Raw genomic sequence first — 20,687 nt, 5'->3', positions numbered from 1 at the left:
TAAAAGCTCTTTGTTGACACTAAAATAAAATTTAGGGAGGTGCTTTGTGAATAAGGAAGAAGGCTAATTTTGTGTGTATACATTGTCATTAGAAATCCATTTGTGCTATTGAATAAGATATTCAGGATAACATAAATAAAATATGAATAATACCACGCTGCGTCGGAGTTTCTTTGCTGCTCAGCCCTCAAGGAGACGCATGATGTGCTCCCTGAAGAACGCTGTTCACAGCCTTGAGGCTGATGCAATACATTCAACACTTCAGAGTATCATTATGCAGCTTTATTAATTTCCATATATGGCCCAGAAGGTCAGCCCCTTACACACTACGCCTCGTTGTGAAGCTCATACCAGGATGGAAAAATAATATATATCTTCCGTTAAATTAAACTTCAGAGGCAAATATATTTGCGGTTGTTTTCCAGCCATGGTAAGTCCTCTGGTCTTCATGATGGTGTGTGCCTCTGACTCAAAATGCAGTCTCCACAAATGAATACGAAGGCTAAAAGCAAGACTAGACACTCGCTGCTCTTTCATGTGCGAACAATCCGTGCGAAAGGAAACTCCTGAACAACAGGTAACACCTGTCAGTCATCCGTTAACTTACTTTTGCCGAATTGAAAAAAAGAGGGAACTCAACACCAAGTCAGCTGTCTGTAAAATGGCAAAGCACGTGCCATGAAATAAAAACTGATTGCTTGCATTTTTGTCTCATTCATATTTTGATCTGAAATGCAAATGCCTTACTGTAAGTATATAGCAAAAATAACAAATTTCACTGACAGAGGGGGAGAGAGCAAAATTTGGTACGCTTCTATCCATATAGCCTACGTTTTGTCAAACAAAATAACACCGTCACGTCACCCTAACGTGTCGCGCGCATATGCTTTTCTCGTATTGGCGCAGAGACGCCTGACAAGCACCGCTGCTCCAGTCGGGATTACCGCTCCCGGGGAAGGGTGCGGCGTGAGTTTACATGTTGCTACGGCAACGAGACGCCAAGAGGTCCGTGTGTCCTGAGATCACGGAGGTGTTGGTTTGTGTTTTTTTCGTATCAGCTGTGGCCGGGTACTTTTATCCGGCATATCTGCTCACATTTCTGGAAGGAGATAACAAAGCAAAATGACTGATATTTTGTGTCGCTGGGTTAATTCGGAGCTTCAATTATCTAAGCCCGTGGGTAAGTGTTGTCGAAAATACCGCGGTAAAGATAGCTTGCAGTTCGAAATAAGGGGCTAGAACCTGCTGCATAGCTGTTTAATAACTAGTGTACTCTATTATAAGCGATCATAACTATATATTAAATCCAGCGTTACATGCATGAAACTTACGAACTCCGTTAGTCACCTGAGGTCAGCGTAGTATGAGCGCGAGATAGCCTACTTAGGAGCGACTGTTTTGCCGCATTGATGCAACTAGACTGATATTTAATTTCTATTAGCTTGTTTTCACTGTTAAATCGAAGATTGTGAAAATAATTCCAAAATTGTTGCCTTCCAGGAAAAGTCGTTTCGGACAACTTTGTCATCCCGTTTTTGAGTTATTGCGGTGGCCAATTTTGGTATGACTTAACGATGGTGGGAAATATAGTAAAGGTTGTGAGGGGGGAAATCACAAGTGGCCCTAGCAATATGCAACTGGTGTGAAATCTCTAGCTCGCTGATTTATGCAATTATGAGGATTTGAAAATGAATAGCAGCTGACACTGGAATGTGGGGCTGAAGTGAATGAAGCATAAAATAACGCCCGTGATAAATTCACAAATCATGCAATGCAGAATTAATTTCCAAATATTTGGTCATAGGAATAAGATGTTGTAAATAACGGAATTTGAATGTCAAACAAATTTCAAACCGCAAGATATCTTTACAGATAATCACCAAAACTGAGTACACAATACGGATTAAAGTTACAGCTATACTGCCTTCGTTATTATTGCATGATATTAGTTAAGCTTCTCTTTCTTGCAGACGGGAGTTCATTAGCCCGAGATTTTTCCAGTGGATATCTTCTTGGAAAAGTCCTGCACAAATACCAACTTCAGGATGATTTCGACCAGTTTTCAAAGAGCAGGTAACATTGACCTTTCAAAAAGCATCCCTTTTGCTAGAGTTGTTTAAATGAATTTGAATTCAGTTAATAGCACAAGTAAGTACATAGACATTACCTGTATCCCATTTTTCCGAGAATGTTTCAGAAAGTAAATGTAATTTAAAAAAAGAAACAACCTATATTGAAACTGTTTTCCATCCCTCTGTTTAAACAAATTAAAGTTAAAATAGGAAGCCACACAATATGAGTTCATCCCATTGGGTCATTTTGGCATGCTAGTTTAATTGATTACGGAACATTAACTATTTCAAACACAATATTTTCGGTTGTTCAATCGTTGATTTGTTTATCAACACTTGGCCTCCCTCCAGTGCAGCAAATTCCAAGTTGAACAACTTCATCCGATTGGAGCCCACTCTGCTGCTGCTCGGGGTGCCCTTTGACCTGGGCGTGGCCAAGGCGGTGATCCAGGAGCGGGAGGGGGCGGCCACGCGGCTGCTGTACCAGCTGTACATCGTGCTGCAGAAGAAGAAGAGGTTGGGCTTGACGGGCGTCGCCATGGAGACCCTGCGGCCCGCGGCAACCGCTCGCCTGCACCGCGTGGAGAACAACATCTACACGGAGGTGAGGGGGGGTCAAAGGTCATCGCGTAACGGACAGCAGGGATCCGGCCGAAGCTCCCGCTGTGACCTGAGGCTGCGTTGCCAGATTGGGCGGATTTCCACCCGATTGGGCTACTTTTTTTAAAATGTAATTGTGTGGTGGAATAGTGGCTTTGGGGGCGGGTTCACCATTCTCAAATTCGGGGTCGTGGGGTAACTGTGCTCCCCCGCAGCGCATGCGGACGGTGGTGAGGCGCGAGGCGGACCTGAACCTGCAGAGGATCTCGCAGCGGTTCGAGGTGCGGGGGCGGGAGATCCGCGACCGGGCGTCGGCCGCGCAGCGCGAGCAGGAGCAGCGGCTGCAGAGGATGCAGGAGGAGCTGCGCCTGCAGGACGTGGAGAAGGTAGCGGCTCCCGCATCATTCCGTGCCACGCCCGTCTGTTCTGCGCTTGGTCCAATATCATTTTTATTACTGTGCTTGTTCTGCTTTTTAATAACGTTCTCTGCATATGTTTCTCCATTTTTCTGTGAAGCACATGGGGCATATATCGCTTGTAAAGTTTTGTATATATAAAATTCATAGACGTACAGGGAGCTTTAGAATCCTCATTTTAGGGGGGGTTTGAGGGTAACGTCTCCCTGGCCGCTTGCAGCGCCGCACGGGCCGCAGGAAGCAGCAGGAAGTGATGACGCGGATCCAAGGCGCCATCGTGCAGATTCCCAAGCCCCCGCCCGACCGCACGCTGAAGGCCCTGGAACGCCAGAGGCAAACCCGGAAGCAGCGGGAAATCCAGGTGCGTCCGGAACGCTGCTGTGATTCCCAGTGGCATTCCCTGTCCGGAGGGATCACACCCAGTGGCATTCCCGGTTTGGAGGGATCAGACCCAGTGGCATTCCCTGTCCGGAAGCTCAGAGTGTTATTCAGTCCAAGGCCAGTGCTCGGTGCTGTTGCTATGACAGCAGCAGTGAGGGCAGGTTGTCCAGATCCTCTCAGAAAAGCATTCATCTTTCACGCCTCAGCATTCATCAATTAATCATGTTAATAAAACTGTTTGCGTAAGACAATAAACTGAAGCTATTCTGGGATCGCTGAAGTCTATAATAAAGTGAACACAAATCAGTGATCAATAATGACCATTCATTTCTGTTCCCTCAGCTGACTGGTTTTTATTCAAGCCTTACAGTGCCATGTTTTCTGTTGACTGTGTTTTGATTGGCCATTCTGCTAAGTCCTTTGGGACTGGCCTCAACCATGAGGGCAAGTTTGAGCAGATAAGAGATGTAACAGGGTGTAATTGGATGCCACCTTTTCTGTGGTTTTGTGCCAATGCAGGGCGTTTACAAGGAGCTTGCGCAGTTTGAGAAGAACCTGAAGAAGCTGTCCCCTACAGGCTGTACCCCTTCCTCCTTTAGGTCAGTCATGTGACCTGTACTTAGCTTTACTTGCACTTATCATAGACCCCTCTGCTCTGCACGGATGTGCTTATGTTTTGATAATTGGAGTTATTTAGCTGATAGAGCATTGAATTGGTTCTGTTTGTTGATTGCTCAATAGCGCCTCATCTGGTTGACTGGAAGACTGTTATTTGCATGAACTCTACAGTCCTCCCTCTGTAGCTGTTGGAATACGTCGATACAACGATGGTGGTCGTGGTAATGGATGAGTTCCACAGCATGAGCTGCCATTTTGTATAAAATCCCTCATGCTTTTCTGTGGACAGTGCGATGCTGGAGCTGCCTCACAGCGAAGCTCCCAGCAGCCAGCGGGGCAGGACGCTGGGGCCCGAGGACACCGCCGCGCGGGAAGAGAGGGCGAAACGCCGGAGGCGGTTCCTCACGGATCAGCAGCGGGCCCACGAGGAGCTACAGGTAAACAGGGAGGTCTGAAATCGCTTTCAGAGCCCGGCCCCCTCGATACAGCCTGGGGGGTCTGGGGGGGGTCTGAAATTGTTTCATTCTGAATATGGAAAATTCCCTTCATCGGTTGGTTTATACCTTTTTAAGAAACTGTCCATAACCATACATATACCCGCATACCATGGTGTTGTGAAACCACTGACCTGAGACCTATTCCAGAACACGCAGTCTCCCAGTCAAACTGGGCTCTAGGGCTATAGAGGAGACTGAGGCCCAGAACCCTTCCTCCTCCGGGCTCCTGGTTCATATTTCGGCGCCCCCTTTCCCCCGCAGGACCGGATGGAGGAGGAGCAGCTGGTGGAGCGGCTGACCCGGCAGACCCAGCAGGAGAGGAGGCTGGCCGTGCAGCTCATGCAGGTCCGGCAGCAGAAGGACGTGATCCGGCAGAACCGCGTGTTCCGGGAGCGGCAGTACCAGGAGCAGCGGCAGCGGGACTTTGAGGAGGCGCTGGACAGGGAGGCGGTGAGATCACCAGAAGGGTTCAGGGCGGGGGGATCCAGTCTTATCCGAAAACGAGCGGTGTGGGTGCAGGTTTCTGCTTTAGCCCAGAGCTAAGACACAATGCTTATCAATGTCTTGATTGAACACCATGGTTAGTTAATCAGTTGAATGAGGTGTTGTATAATTATGGTTATGGCTATCACTGTAGTATAATAAAAGGTTATATTAATATTTGTGTAAATCTACACAATGTCAATTAGTGAATTCTTATGCGAGTAATTATTTGTGAACCCTTTAAGATGTAAGATCGCAAATATGTGAATAGAATGTTCTGAAGTGAACATTCTAATGCTGATGTCACAATCACTGCTGGTGACTGAAGGCAGTGAGTTCTAGAACACTGACTTAGAATTCTGAAAACATTTTTAAAAATCTGCACTCTTCTGAGGGCTAGTGAGGCAGCCTTTCCCCATTCGCTGCTGTGTTGCAGGCCCTGGCTCGGCAGGCCCAATGGGATCACGCGGAAGAGATCCGCCGGGAGAGAGAGCAACACGACCAGATCGCGGCCGAGCGAGCCCAGGAGCGCTACCGCAAGCACTTCCTGTTCTGCCGCGAGGTCCTGGAGCAGGTCGTGGACCTGGCCACCAAGGCGGGGGAGTACCGCCTCCTCACGGGCAAGTAGGTACCTCGCCGGGTGCTGTTGGGCTTGGCGGGCGTGGCAGGGGGGGTGGGGGTCACCGCTCTGCCGCGGTCCTGACAGCGTGCGTCTCTGTGCCCCCCCCGCAGTTTGATCCCAGGGAAGATGGTGCGGGAGTGGAAGGAGCTCCTGTTCACGGGAAAGCCACTGTATGACGGAGCGCAGGTGGAGGCCGTCCCTGACCCCCCCACCCCGGAGCAGCTGGTGGAGATGGAGAAGCTGGAGATCCTCAACTGCCAGGACTACGACGAGTACAGCGTGCGTGAGAGCGACCAGCGTCCGCTTCGCCCTGTTACTGCATCACTTTACATTGCACCTGCAGCGCTGTTCTGTCCAAAATACTCATTCAATCCCATGTAGATTCACACACACACACACACAATGCTATGTAAGTCACATTGAAGTGAAATTTGAAGTCACATTGGATCAAATTATAAAACAACACTAAAGACACTTTTTTGCTTTGAGGGAGCGGTCCCAGCTGGATTTGTAAAGGTGCGAGTGGAGGTGTTGGATGAGCATGGCATGTGTGTGACTGTGTGTGAGCTCAGCAGTTACATTGCTTTTATCCTGCAGGGCATGATGGGAGAGTGGGCGTGGCCAGAGGAACAGGAGGCGAAGCAGCCCCCCTCCAACAACAACATCCTGGGTCATGTGGTGAACCGGCTGCGGGGGGTCGTGGACCTGCCCCCACCCGAGCTGCCCCCCCCATCTTTTCCCACCTTCACCCTGAAGGCCTGTGTCCTGGGGAAGGTATACTCAGGGAAGACCACCTGCCTGGCCAGGATAGCCCAAGGTGTGCAGTCTACAGTAATAAAAACACATCATCATCATGTGATCCCCACAGTTAAAATAAGAATAAATAATAATTTGGGATCAATGGAAGCAGAGGTGGTAAATCCAGGTTCAGAAAGTTCTCCTCAGTATTTTGTTCCAGTCCCCTGGATTTGCTAATAAGCATAATTCTTCTGCCAGGAGGTAGAAGTAATAGTGAGATCTGCTGGCATGAGTCCATGGGTGGAGGATACACATGGTGGGACTTCCTTCTGACCCCTGGACTTCCCACCTCTGAACTGGCAGTCAGTACTTATAGATGTTGTTTAGTGTGTGTATGGGTGCATTATGTGTGCGCGTGTGTGTGTGTATGTGTTTGATATGTGCACAGTGTGAGTTTGAGTGTGTGTGTGTGTGTGTGCTGTGCGAGTTTGAGTGTGTGTGTGTGTGTGCGTGTGCGCTGTGCGAGTTTGAGTGTGTATGTGTGTCTGCTGTGCGAATTTGAGTGTGTGTGTGTCCGCTGTGCAAGTTTGAGTGTGTGTGTGTGTGTGTGTGCGCTGTGCGAGTGTGTGTGTGTGTGTGTGTGTATGTGTTTGATATGTGCACAGTGTGAGTTTGAGTGTGTGTGTGTGTGTGTGCTGTGCGAGTTTGAGTGTGTGTGTGTGTGTGTGTGTGTGTGTGTGCGTGTGCGCTGTGTGAGTTTGAGTATGTGTGTGTGTGTGTGTCTGCTGTGCGAGTTTGAGTGTGTGTGTGTGTCCGCTGTGCAAGTTTGAGTGCGTGTGTGTGTGTGTGTGTGTGCGCTGTGCGAGTGTGTGTGTGTGTGTGTCCGCTGTGCGAGTTTGTGTGTGTGTGTGTGTGTGTGTGTGTCTGTGGGTGCGCGCTGTACGAGTTTGAGTGTGTGTGTGTGCGCTGTACGAGTGTGTGTTTCAGCTGTGCGTTTCCCTCGCTGTTTCTCCTCCAGTGCATGGGGTCCAGGTCCTGTCGGTCAGCACTCTGGTCCAGGAGGCCGTGCAGGCCTTCCAGGCCATACAGGGGGCCGCCGAGCATGCTGGGAACGCCGAGGATGCTGGGAACGAGAACAAGGTCCGTAAGCGAGGGTTTCACCTGACAGGCTGGCGCTGCCGTTCACCTGTCTTCATCCCTCCAGGATCTGTCACTTCTTCACCTGAAGTTAATCTGCCCTCTGCCAATCTGTTTGAGCAACAATGTCTTTCAGATTAATTGACTGGTGATCTTTTCTTGTGCAAGATGGCGGAGAGTCCTGGTTCTTCATCCAACATCACTGACCGGGTGGAAAATGGCCTTGATAAAGGGGACGAATTGTCTGTATCGCGTGAATCAGGTTTGATGTGTTTTTAACGGGTATTGAAATCATAGATGCCGTATAACTGGGTTATAGTGGGTCTTCAAGGGATACAGTCCTTGCTTTGCATTGCTTTGCATGTATTTATTTAGCAAATGTCCTTACCCACATTGACATAGTGACTGCTATGTACTGCATCTCTAGATGAACAGCAGTATTGGAAAAAGACCAACTTGAAAGTGCTCTTGGGATGAAATTCGACCATAATCTTATCATGCACACGTGTCATAACAAAAGGGAAGGACTTTAATGAGGCAAAGTGATCTATGCATTTGTTATACGTCGCTTTTGATGAAAGATGAAAGTCTCTGCCAAATGAATGTAATGTAATGTAATATTCATGAACTCTTGAATACTACTTGAAGATGTAGATGGAAATTACATCTCTTGGATGGAACTAATTATTAATAATGTTATTACCTGTAGAGACATTGAGAAATAATTTTGGCAGCACATTTGTATTTGCCGTTAGAGGTTACTGACAGGTTTGTAAAATGAAACACATTAAAGGCTGCTCTGTGTTTGCCAGGCCCCGTCTCCCAGGTTCCTGAGCTGAAAGTGCCCATGAACGAGGACATAACATCAAGGGTAACGCTCAACCAAGAGACATAAACACCATGTCTATGGTATTTCAAGCACACGATGTCTATGGTATTTCAAGCACACGATGTCTATGGTATTTCAAACATACGATGTCTATGGTATTTCAGACATACGGTGTCAATGGTATTTCAAACATACAATCCAATGGCCGCATGTCCAGCTGTACTGAATGCAAATTTATATGTGGCATAGCTATGGCCAGTGTACATGGGCACGCTCATACACACACACACACACACACACACTCACACACACACACACACACACACGCATGGTATAATGACAGTATCTCCTCCTCAGCTGTCTGTGAAAGCCCAGTATGGGGCTGTTGTGGAGAAGATTCTGAGGAAAGGACAGGCCCTTCCTGACGAGCTTCAGGTGGACATCGTGGTCGAGGGAGTCAGGTGAACCGCTGCGTTTCAGCGTCTTGTCTTTTTCCCTGAGTAATCCTGCCACCTCATTTCCTCAGTCGTCCTTGTTTATTACAGGTAAATGTACCTTAAGATCACTGCATAAGACAACAGAAACCAGTCGCGGGGTTTGTCAGAGACTGTTGACCGGGAAAGCGATAGCGTTGATAAAGCTGTTGATAAAGCTATCTCTGAGTACTGCACAATTAAACTGTCTTTCAAAAAAAAAAAAAAAAATTTAAAACCGGAATTATGTGGCACACGGACGGCTGTGGCACTAAACGAAATGACCGCTTAGACCGTTTCTGGCAGCAGCCGGTTCTGTTTCTGAGTGTCGCTGCCGTCCCGTCACAGACAGGTCCCTGCAGGCTCGGGCTGGGTTCTGGACGGGTTCCCCTCGAACTTGGCGCAGGCGAAGCTGCTGGAGAAGGCCCTGAGGGGGTCGGACCCGGACCCGCCCGACCGGAGGAGGGGGAGACGGAGAGCCAGCCTGGCTGTGAACCCGAACCCCCCCAGGGAGGCGCCGCCCCCCCTGCCCGCTCTGGACCTGGTCCTGCTGCTGGACCTGTCCGACAGCGCGGCTCTGGACCGGGCGGGCAAGCAGGCCGGTGCGTGTGATGACTTTATTGGTCATGTGTGCCGACGCTTAGAGCTCTGCCGCGTTGCATTATGGGATACAGTACCCCATGATGTGTGCTCTGGTCACATACTGGAAATTTCGGCTGATGTAGTATGTCATCCTGGTATCTTTGGCATACAGGCAATTCACATACTACACAGTATACATACTAAGTACTGAGTATGTAGTAGTGTGGTAGTATGCGGTTTCCAACACAGCCATTCTCACCCTACAGAGGTTTTTGTGCATTGTGTACAATCGTCATGGTGATGCTGCTAGCAGCGCTGTCACTCATCTGTCTCTGCAGATGAGCTGGAGACACACCCACCTTCTGAGGGGGACCCACCCGTGGACCCGGGGGCCCAGGACAGTGCCCCCCCACCTCCGGACAAGAGCCTGGAGAAGAGGCAGATTCAGCACAGGTGGGGAAGAATGGGGCAGGTGGGGGTGGGGGTTAGAATGTATTCCCACACCCAGGCCTACAGTGGGCATGGATTCGCTGGTCTCTTGGCTCTTCTCCATGCAGAGCAGTACTAGACAGCATGTGCGTGGGGCTGGGGAGGTGACATCACTGCATAACTGCGCTATCGCAGTGACCCCTCGCATGTGTGATTAATCTTCTTCTTTTTTTATTACCCATTAATGTCTTTAGTGCCGTTAACTGGACCGAAATCATTGTACTGTAAGTGTTGCAAGAAAGCAACAAGCTGTGGCCTCAGCTGGAAGAATTATGCTTCTGGGAAAACCCACGCTCCTGACGCCCTGTTCCCCCCCCACCCCCACCCCCACAGGATCACAGCATTCCAGGACACCTGGCCCAAGCTGGAGCGGTGGTTCTCCAGGAAGCAGGGCGTCCTGGTGCAGGTGAACGGCGAGGTGGAGGAGGACGCGCTGTACAGGAAGGTGGAGTCGGCCATGTTCCAGGCCATGGCTCGCAAGGCGGAGACAGGTGCGGAGAACGGAGAGTTCCAGCTCTCAGATTTTACCTCCAAGCAAAATCATCAGTGCAAAACGAACTCGCCGGCAACACTGATTGAGTTCACGAGGGACCAAATATACTCTGTTAGAGTTAGATGTACTCTCGCAGAGTACAGAAGACAGTTTTACTCTCAGCAGCGTGCTTATTGAAGATCTTTTGAGCCGCTGCTCACTGCTCTGAGCACCATGTGGTTCATTTCCCAGCTGCAGGCGAGGATGCGGAGGACCACGGGGAGAAGATTGTGCGCTCCACCCCCGTCGCATCGACCGCCCTGTCCCCCGTCCCGGCCTCCCCCTCCGCCGCTCCCGCCAAATCCACCCCCGCCACCGCTCAGGAGCCCCCGGGGAGGCGCCGCTCCAGGTCCAAGTCCTCCTCCCGCTCCCCCAAAGGTGACGCCATCGTCGCTGTCGCCCCGGCCATGACCGTCATGGCTCTGACCGCGTAGTTCAGTGGTAACCAGCCCTGTTCCTGGAGGCTTACCGTCCTGTAGGTTCTCACTCCAACCCTAACTAAGCACACCTCAGTCAACAGCGAGATCTTGTTGAGATGTTAATTAGTTGAATCAGGTGTGCTGAATTAGGGTTGAATGAAAACCCACAGGATGGTTGATCTCCAGGAGTAGGGTTGGTTACCACTGGCATAGTTTATAGTTCACATCCTTACAGAGGATGAGAGGTCAGGAAGTAAAAGTCCCGCTCTGTGTTTCTTCCACCCATAAACCCAGGCAGCTGATTTCACTCATTAGCTCTGCCTCCTGGCTGCAAAATTGTGTTAATTAGTAAATGCAGGTGATTGAAGCAAAATACTGGGGAGGACTTTAACTTTCTGGACCTGGATCTTCCTCTGTGTGCCTTACCACCAGTTTGCATTTCTTGAAGTTATCAGAAAAAGGGCTGTTGTGTGAATCCGCGGCGCTATCGTGCTAATCCGCGGCGCTATCGTGCGAATCCGCGGCGCTATCGTGCGAATCCGCGGCGCTATCGTGCTAATCCGCGGCGCTATCGTGCGAATCCGCGGCGCTATCGTGCGAATCCGCGGCGCTATCGTGCTAATCCGCGGCGCTATCGTGCGAATCCGCGCGGGGGAAATAAACACTGTTTAACCTGGTCGGTCGGTCGCCAGGGTCACGGAGCCGCGTGGGTTCAGGAAAAGACGGAAAAGGGAAAAAGCCGGAAACGCCGGACGGGAAAAGCCAGCGCAAGCGTTCCAAGTCTGGATCCGCACGCTCCGGTAGGAACGCCACTGCGCTTCTCAGTGACATCACAGTACTGACGCCAAGCCTCCCTCTCAGTGACATCACAGTACTGACACCAAGCCTCCCTCTCAGTGACATCACAGTACTGACGCCAAACCTCCCTCTCAGTGACATCACAGTACTGACGCCAAGCCTCCCTCTCAGTGACATCACAGTACTGACACCAAGCCTCCCTCTCAGTGACATCACAGTACTGACGCCAAGCCTCCCTCTCAGTGACATCACAGTACTGACGTCAAGCCTCCCTCTCAGTGACATCAAAGTACTGACGCCAAGCCTCCCTCTCAGTGACATCACAGTACTGACGCCAAGCCTCCCTCTCAGTGACATCACATCACTGTTTTTTTTCTTTTTCTCTCAAGTAGAAAGTGTTATCTTGTTAGGATTGGCTTATTTTTAATGAGGTTATCTGATGTATGAAGCGAGTCGTGTGGCTTCCAGGGGGCTCCCAGGGTCGTTCCAGGGGAGTGTCCATGTCATCGCCCCTCGAAGCTCCGCAGGGCGAGAGCGCCGCCCCCCCCGAGGACCTGGGGCCCCCCCCTGGCTCTGAGGACTGGGTGTACGTGGACGAGCCTCTGCCCAAGGTACCCGCACATCCTCCCATGGCCTTCTGGGAGGCACTGAGTAACGCAGTGCTTTAAGTAGAAGCAGCTGGTGACCCCATTCACCAAATTTATAAAGTCAAAAAAAAGACACAGCTGAATTTCTATAATAGTTAATGGAAATGTATGCATTGTCTGCTGGTCGTATTGAAAGAGACTGCGTGTGTCCCTGTTCAGGAGATCTCAGAGTACCTGGTTCCGTACTGGGAGAACGCCTGCAGCTCCTACGAGTCCAGTGTGAAGACCGTGATGCAGAACCTGCGCGGAGAACGCAACCTGATCATCAGACACCTGTACAACATCAGGTGAGAGACACCTTTTACTCTCAGACACCTGTACAGCATCAGGTGAGAGACACCTTTTACTCTCAGACACCTGTACAGCATCAGGTGAGAGACACCTTTTACTCTCAGACACCTGCACAACATCAGGTGAGAGACACCTTTTACTCTCAGACACCTGTACAGCATCAGGTGAGAGACACCTTTTACTCTCAGACACCTGTACAGCATCAGGTGAGAGACACCTTTTACTCTCAGACACCTACACAACATCAGGTGAGAGACACCTTTTACTCTCAGACACCTGTACAGCATCAGGTGAGAGACACCTTTTACTCTCAGACACCTGTACAACATCAGGTGAGAGACACCTTTTACTCTCAGACACCTGTACAGCATCAGGTGAGAGACACCCTTTACTCTCAGACACCTGTACAACATCAGGTGAGAGACACCTTTTACTCTCAGACACCTGTACAGCATCAGGTGAGAGACACCTTTTACTCTCAGACACCTGCACAGCATCAGGTGAGAGACACCTTTTACTCTCAGACACCTGCACAAACATCAAAGAGAGAAACGGCTCTGCGCCCTTTTTGGCGATGCCCCACAGGGAGGACTTTAAGCAGTACCTGAAGAGGCCGGATGAGAAGCAGGAGCTGGTGTCCCGCTGGCAGCAGGACTACAACGCCGTCCCCGAGGACATGAGGAGCGACGAGCGGACCAAGGCGGAGCTACACCAGCGCCTGGATGTGAGGGGGAACGTGCACGCACACACGCTGTTTACACACGGTCTGACTCCGCCCATCCTCTCTACTCCCATAGGCTAATTAAACTCAGTCTGACTCCGCCCATCCTCTCTACGCCCACACGCTAATCACACGTGTCGACAGGACCTGCGGGAGCGCCTGTGGGACGTGGCGGACGGGCGGAGGGAAGACGCGGAGCGGGAGCGGACCGGAGTCATGGGGGACGGCTGGCTGGACGACCACAGCGGCGTGCTCGTCAACCACTTCTGCTCGCTCATGCAGGTACGGGCACCGTCACACGCCCGCCAGGCCACAGTCCCGCGTAACGCACTCCCTCAGACCGCCACCCAAACACTCCAGCCCTGAACCCAGCCACTACCCAAATTCACCCTTGTCTCAGTTTTGATTCCAGAAAATGCACAAATGCACTTCTCCTCGGTCTTTAATTTGATCTGTTAAATTTTGCGGTGCTGGATTATCTTCACACACTGACACGGGCCGATCTGCCTTGCCTGCGCTACCTGGTCTGCATCGTCTGCTCCTCAGGTGGAGGTGGACAGGTTCCAGGATTCCGTGTACGTCCTCCGGGATTATTACCGAGGAATGTGTGGGAGGGGCCTGCCGGAGCCGAGGGCGGAGTTTGTGCGCATTCCGCTGCTGGACCTGACCAATGGGATGGAAGGAACCCAGCCTGACGGGAACAAGAGGCAAGAGGAGGGAGATCTCCACTCACTAATTCCTCTGTCTGGAGCCAATGAAGCCCAGTCTTTATTTTTTAAAACACAGTATCATGTGTATAGTTTGTGGACTGCAGTTCAGTGAAAGTTCAGTAGGGTCGAGGAGGGCTCTGCTCACAGCTCTCTTCAGCCTGTCCCCACCTTTTCAGTTAGTCTGTTGAACAGCTCTTTTCATGCTAAGTGCTGCTGTCTCTCCCAGTCCCCCTGGCTCGGCCCACTCTGAGAGGAAGACCAGCAGCAGCCCCGAGAAGAAGGACAGCGATGGAGAAGAGAAGAAGAGCAGAATGTGAGCCTGACGCTTGCGCTGTCCCAAGAGTCATTTCCATGAACCCTAACCCCCCCTCCCCACCATCTCCTAACGCTGCGCGTCTCTCCCGTGTCCCAGAGTCCCCCTCATCCCCAGGAGACCCCCGTCTGCGGAGGCGCTGACGTCCGGGGGCGACCCCGCCGAGCCGTCCCGGGACGAGAGGCTGCTGTGCGACATCTGGCAGACGGCCCTGACCGCCGTCAGCAACATGGTGGGCGTGGCGAGGGCGAGGGCGTGCGCGCGTTTCTGTCATAGCTCTCCCATAAGCACGTTAGCATTGTAGCTCTCCTGTACGCCTCTCCCATAAGCACATTAGCATCGTAGCTCTCTGGTACGCACATTAGCATCGTAGCTCTCTGGTACGCACATTAGCATCGTAGCTCTCCCGTATGCACGTTAGCATTGTAGCTCTCCTGTAAGCACGTTAGCATTGTAGCCCTCCCATAAGCACATTAGCATTGTAGCGCTCCCATACGCACGTTACCATCATAGCTCTCCTATATGAACGTTAGCATCGTAACTCTCCCATACGCACGTTAGCATCGTAGCTTTCCCATACGCACGTTAGCATCATAGCTGTCCCATACGCATGTTAGCATCATAGCTGTCCCATACGCATGTTAGCATCATAGCTTTCCCATACGCACGTTAGCATCGTAGCTCTCTCCAAGCACATTGCTTGTATTATTGTGAGCACGCACGTTAGCGCAAATCGACTGTGACTGTGTTCACATGCCTGCACTTCCAGTGAGTGAGTAATTTGGCAAGTATGTGTGTGAAACCTGTTATCAGGTGTCAGCGGAGCAGCAGCAGCGGGAGGAGGAGGAGGAGAACGAGGAGCAGCTGGTGCAGAGGCCGCGTGTGAAGAGAATGTCTGTGGTGTCAGCCAGGGCCAGCTCCGCCAAGGATAAGAAGAAAGCTGGCAAGAAGAAAAGTGAGCGCCTCCCCACAGTACCACAGACGGGAATAATAAAATCAGCCGCAACACCTCTCACGACCCCCCCGCCCCCCTGTCTGAGCCCACGACCCCCCCGCCCCCCAGTCTGAGTCATTTCTGTTTTTCATCTGTGATTAGCCTGCGGTTTCGCGTTATTACTGTGTACAGAGTCTAAATGCCTGTAATGTAATGTAACCTGCATGCTCCCCCCTCTGCCCCCCTCCCCCAGGCGGTGCCACCCCGGTACCAGACCCCACCCCGCCCCCCCCTGCGGAGGAGGACACGGCGTTGCTGCAGAGGAAGGCCCTGAGGGCCAAGATTCGGCAGGAGTACGGAGCGGCGCTCGATCACGAAGGTAGACTGAGTTTCCCTATCTGCTAGCAGGAGACAGGGAGACCTGTAGTTAGCAGTCATTACTGGACTACAGATCTCAGAAAAGGAGCCGGTGTTGCGTCCTTCCTGACCTGTGACCCGTTTCCCTTCCCATCAGCCCGTGCGGCGGTGGTGCGCCTGGAGCTGATCAAGGCCCGCGCGCTCTCCGTGGTGCGGAGCCTCCAGCGGCGTGCCGCACAGGCTTATGGGGAGATGGAGGAGTGGAACGGGGCGCGCTTCCTGGCCGAGATGACCAGGTGAAGGAACAGGAAACAGGAAACAGGAAACAGGAAGTGTGTAGAATAGATGGTGCCAGAATGGTTTTGGTTGGGCTGGTCAGTGGAGGGGGAGGGGTCAGACAGCCAATGAAAAGGGGGTAAGGTGGGTAATTAGTATGGCAACAGGGGGACACGTTGTATAATGGCTAATATTTATTAGCAAAGTATTTATTTATTGTTGATGTCATTATTGTTTTTTTTTTGTTATATGTTGTTTTAACATGGACATGGCCAGTATTATGTGAAAGGTTGTCGTGAAGGGGAGGTGGGCAGGGTGGGGAGCGGTCTAGTGGTGAATAAAAAAGAAGTGCTTGTGACAAATGCTGATACTGTTATGCATAGGAGGGAAATATTCAAGAGAGAAGGCTGTATTGGCTGTTAGATGATGGTAGCTGAATTGGATGAACCCAGTTATGCGGCTGGGTATTTGGCGAATGAAGCACTGCGAGAAGGTTTGAGTACGTTTTCCGAGGCCTCGAACCCGGCCTCATTAGCGGCCTCCTCTGAAACGCTCCCACAGCATCGACCAGCTGGCGGAGGTGGGGAGACAGCACATCGAGCGGGCCGCTGAGATCGAGCAGGAGCTGGTCCTGCGGGGCACGGAGTTCTTCCTCAACGGGGACGTCCGCGTGGTGCCCGTCCCGGTGCCCGCACCTCGCCCGCCTTCCGTAGAACGCCCGCCGGGCAGCAGGCTCTCCGTCCTTCAGCTGGAGGCTCTGCACGCCCAGCTACTCAAGGTCGCGCCCGAAGGTCAGCTACGCCAACCCGCTAACCCGCCAACCCAGTTACCTTAGCTTTACCAGGGCTACCCCAACCCGCCAACCCACTAACCCGCCAACCCAGTTACCTTAGCTTTACCAGTGCTACCCCAACCCGCCAACCTGCCAACCCAGTTACTGTAGCTTTACCAGTGCTACCCCAACCCGCCAACCTGCCAACCCAGTTACTGTAGCTTTACCAGGGCTACCCCAACCCGCCAACCCACTAACCCGCTAACCTAGTTACTGTAACTTTACCAGTGCCGAAGCATCTGCTAAATAAATGTAATGTAATGTAAAGATCTGCCCCGTTCTCCGCCCCCTCAGGTGTGCTGTCCCCCCAGCAGCTCGCTGAGAGCCTGCAGCAGCTCATCTCCACCAGCTTCGGGAGCGACTCCTTACCTGAGCCCTGGCTGAAGCTCTCTGAAGCTCAGGTGCGCCTCCGCTCGCTCTCTACGGCTGTGAGGTGTAGCCGAAACCAACCCTGCGCGTGACTGCACGCTGACCCGCCTCCCGCTCACTCCTTCTCCTGCAGGTCCTGGAGCTGGTATCCACGGCGACGCAGGGCTCGGAGGTCCTGGATTGGCGGCTCTTCCTGCTGGGCGTCGCCCTGCCGTGGCCAATCCCGACTCAGCGCCAGCTGCTGCAGACTCTGGCCCGGTTCAAGGCTGTGGACACCGCAGACACGGGCTTCATCTCTGAAGAGCAGTACCTACAGGTCTGCCTCCATGTCCTTCTAACACCTGGAAAGCCATGTTCGTCCCCTACAGGGGACATGCATCTCTAGTCTTAATGTCAAGAGCCATATATTCTGCTATGCTGAAGCATACACTACAAGGGACATTCAATAAAATAAATAATATTTTTCAAAAATTTTTCACTGCATCATGTCATCCAAGACGTATGATGTCAAAAATGTAAATAAAAGACCACAGGAAGACATTCATCTTTAGCTTGTCATACTGAGACGCAACAGGCATATTGACTACACGCCTTCAAGTAAAACAGTCTCGTGTTTCTCTGCCACCCGTCTTCCAGTGAATGCATACTGCATGAGGAACGTCAGTGGAGATGTTCTTTTACCTGTAATAAGAAGTTTCAAAACAGCTTGTGGGGTTAAGGGGAAGTCCAGCTACTCAGAGTTTTGTGTCTCAGGGTCAGATGGACCTGTGGTTCCCCCGCGAGACCAGCCTTCCCATCCCGGACCACCCGTCAGAACCGCTGCCTTACGACCGTCTGAGCAACCTGAGGAAGGTGTGTGTGTGTGTGTGAGTGTGTGTGTGTGTGTGTGTGTGTGTGTGTGTCTGCGAGGGATGGACAATCTGTTGAGGGTGTAAGAGCTGTCCAGAGTGTATTCTTACCTCTAGCCCATTGCATGCTGGGATAGGCTCTGGCCCTGGCGTGAGTTAGATAATGGATGGGTTGTCGGATGAAAAACAGGGTTCTGTGTTATCCCCCCCCCCACCCCCATGTCCTGTGCCCGCTCTCTGCCGCAGTTTTTCTTCGCCCTGTTTGCGGACGGCGAGCCCCCCCCGGCCCGGCTGGACTACGTGAACATGCTGCTGTACTTCGCCTCGCACCCGGACCCCCAGCAGGGCTTCGTCCGCGCGCTCAGCATCGTCACGGGACGGGCCCTCCAGTACCGGCCCCGGAGCGCCCCGCTCCTAAAGGTGACCCCCCCCCCCCCCATGCCTAAAAGTGACCCCTATTTTTATGATTAGAGTCACAGTATTACGTTAGAACATCTATCCACACTTCAACCTCTGTCCTGCGTCTGGTCTCTGTGGCTGGTCTCTCTCCTGCAGTCGGTGCCGTACATGGAGGAATGCGAGTCTTCGGAGCTGGGGGGGGAGCCAGCGGCGACTGCCGAGGGGGGGGCGGAGGGGGGAGAGGGGGAGGAGGGGGGAGGGGTGTCCATCCCCGACCTCCTGAAAGTGATCTGCCATGGGGGAACCAGGTCAGTGAGCTACAATCGCTTCCACCCGGACGGGAGGAACAGAGAGGAGTACGAGGAGGTGGGCATTCAGTTATAAAAGTACAGCAGTTTGTCATATATTAGTACACTGTTACAATTTGACATTAACTGCCATTTGTCACTCAAACTGTCACATTTATTTTGAAAGTCAACATGCAAGTTTGTGAGGGACTTATGTCGAATATTTCTGGATGCGTATAAACACAATCTCAAGACCTGCTTTATAAATACAGGTTGATATCTAAGGATATAGCAACAAGATCTCAAGAAAATGGCAACCACACCCAGCTCCTGTAGATTTTGTAGCCTGGTGAAAACCACTGAGTGTGATTAACACTGATTTTCGGTGGTCATGCTGTGAACAGGATTTTGCGAAGGTCTTCAGGGACCTGGGGTTCAGTGCCGAGGAGAAGGCGCCCTTCGGGATTCTGTCCCAGCATCCTCTCTTCCAGGAACTGATGGACTCCGCGCCACAGTACCAGCTGACTGTAAGTAGAGAGATGCTGAGACCGTGAAGACCACACCCACACAGAAACACACTTGGCCTTTTCTTCCACAGTGCTTCAGTCTTAGTGGGAGGAGTCAGAAAGCGTGTTTGGCTCACGAGCTGGACTGTGAATGTGTGACCGAGGCCCAGACAAGGCCCCTCTTTGTGCTCCGCCCTGAGGTCCCAGTGAAGCGGCGATGACATCCGCGGTGACCGGGGACCTTTTCTGTGCCGTTTTCGCAGGACTTGCACCAACTTCTGCAGGCCCATCTGAGCGAGGGGAAGTCCGCGGAGTCTTAGAGCACGCAGACCCCCCCCAGGAGATCCCCCAATTCTGCTCTGCTGTGACTTAAAGCATGCAGACCCTCCCCAGGAGACCCCTGCTCCAGCCATGGTTTACCACGCCCCTGCACGTCTGTTATAGTCGTCATAGAGCTGCTAACATTAATTCAGTGCAAAATGTATCATTTTATCATTTGTGTTTTCGCTGTGGTGTATACTGACAATATGTAATGCTGTATAAATATGTATGTGATTAGAAAAATAAGAACAAAATTAGATGTTGTCTTGTGTAAGTTAAAAAAAATCCTAAAAATGTTTAGATACAAAAACCACACCATTTTGAATTATGACTATTAATACTGAGGCAAAAAGCAGAGCAGCTGTCTCTTTATAATAGTGTGCTTCTGATGTTCTGTGTTTAGATGCTTCAGGACATATACAGATGCTATGCCGTCTAATCTCTATATTACTAGAGAGATTTATTTATAATAATCAGGAGTAGTATGTCATGTTTGAAGGGTAGGGTATTCTCTGAAATAATTTTCCTTTTTTATGTGTCCCTGATGTGTAATCTTGCTAGGTGTCAGAAATGTTTTATAGCATTTTGTCAGCCATGTCAGTTACACTGTATTTCTTTTCCATTTTATTATCTTCCTTTGCCTTCTGAAAGTATTCTGCAGTGCTGTTGCAATGACTCTAAACAGAAGTGACTACAGTGACCCCTTATGGCATGCTGTTGTAACTACAAGTAAAACAAAAAGTTTGTTGGGTCAGAGCCTATGGTCAGAGCCAGTCCTTGGCGTGACCTCTGAACTCTGTGAGGTCATTTAGGAGCACAGCCATTCCTGGGCCACGCAGTTCAAGCTTAAATGGTGGGTGTGATTAATGTTGGAGCACTTTGGGGCCACAATAACATTCTTGTTTGGGCCCCCCAGAACTCTAGGGCCAGCTCCGGTTGTATAAACAGAGAAGCCTATGGCCCAAATCATCCAGTTGTTCCTCTTTCAATTGCCGAGAAGCTAAACGGGTAAATTAAATTGTAGTAATTTATCTTAAACTGTCACAATAAATCATTTATTTATTTTCACAAATATCTGCTATTTATTTTCAGTTTGTCTTTACGACAACAAAAGATTTGTGCTCCATTTGTTATGTGATAATCATTGTTTAAATAATCAGTTTCCCAACATTCTTCGTCATTAGAAAAAG

General features: G+C 51.0%; 1 protein-coding gene across 3 annotated transcripts; it reads left to right on the top strand.

Moving 5' to 3' along the window:
* The first annotated feature begins 969 nt into the window (after positions 1-969).
* spef2 (sperm flagellar 2) lies at positions 970-20,569 on the top strand. 3 transcript variants are annotated; one of them, XM_035379164.1, is made up of 38 exons: positions 970-1,180; positions 1,971-2,073; positions 2,424-2,676; positions 2,888-3,058; positions 3,309-3,449; positions 3,989-4,068; positions 4,377-4,524; positions 4,846-5,034; positions 5,504-5,691; positions 5,800-5,968; positions 6,287-6,506; positions 7,446-7,567; positions 7,733-7,826; positions 8,377-8,435; positions 8,751-8,854; positions 9,215-9,468; positions 9,787-9,901; positions 10,271-10,428; positions 10,668-10,847; positions 11,581-11,688; positions 12,155-12,297; positions 12,493-12,620; positions 13,210-13,348; positions 13,490-13,627; positions 13,892-14,052; positions 14,282-14,368; positions 14,468-14,600; positions 15,182-15,323; positions 15,556-15,681; positions 15,817-15,955; positions 16,497-16,726; positions 17,062-17,168; positions 17,270-17,452; positions 17,890-17,988; positions 18,231-18,404; positions 18,540-18,749; positions 19,075-19,197; positions 19,440-20,569. In XM_035379164.1, the coding sequence occupies exons 1-38, from the start codon at positions 1,123-1,125 to the stop codon at positions 19,494-19,496; spliced, it is 5,433 nt and encodes a 1,810-aa protein (XP_035235055.1). In that variant the 5' UTR covers positions 970-1,122; the 3' UTR covers positions 19,497-20,569. The 3 variants fall into 3 exon arrangements, with proteins under 3 accessions (XP_035235055.1, XP_035235054.1, XP_035235053.1); XM_035379163.1 differs by having other exon boundaries at positions 10,662-10,847; positions 17,896-17,988; XM_035379162.1 differs by having other exon boundaries at positions 10,662-10,847.
* The last annotated feature ends 118 nt before the right edge of the window (positions 20,570-20,687 follow it).

This window comes from Anguilla anguilla, chromosome 10 (genome assembly GCF_013347855.1).
Source record: "Anguilla anguilla isolate fAngAng1 chromosome 10, fAngAng1.pri, whole genome shotgun sequence".
In the NCBI taxonomy this organism is placed as follows: domain Eukaryota; kingdom Metazoa; phylum Chordata; class Actinopteri; order Anguilliformes; family Anguillidae; genus Anguilla; species Anguilla anguilla.
The sequence above is the reverse complement of the archived record's forward strand: the minus strand, read 5'-3'. Positions and strand labels throughout refer to the sequence as shown.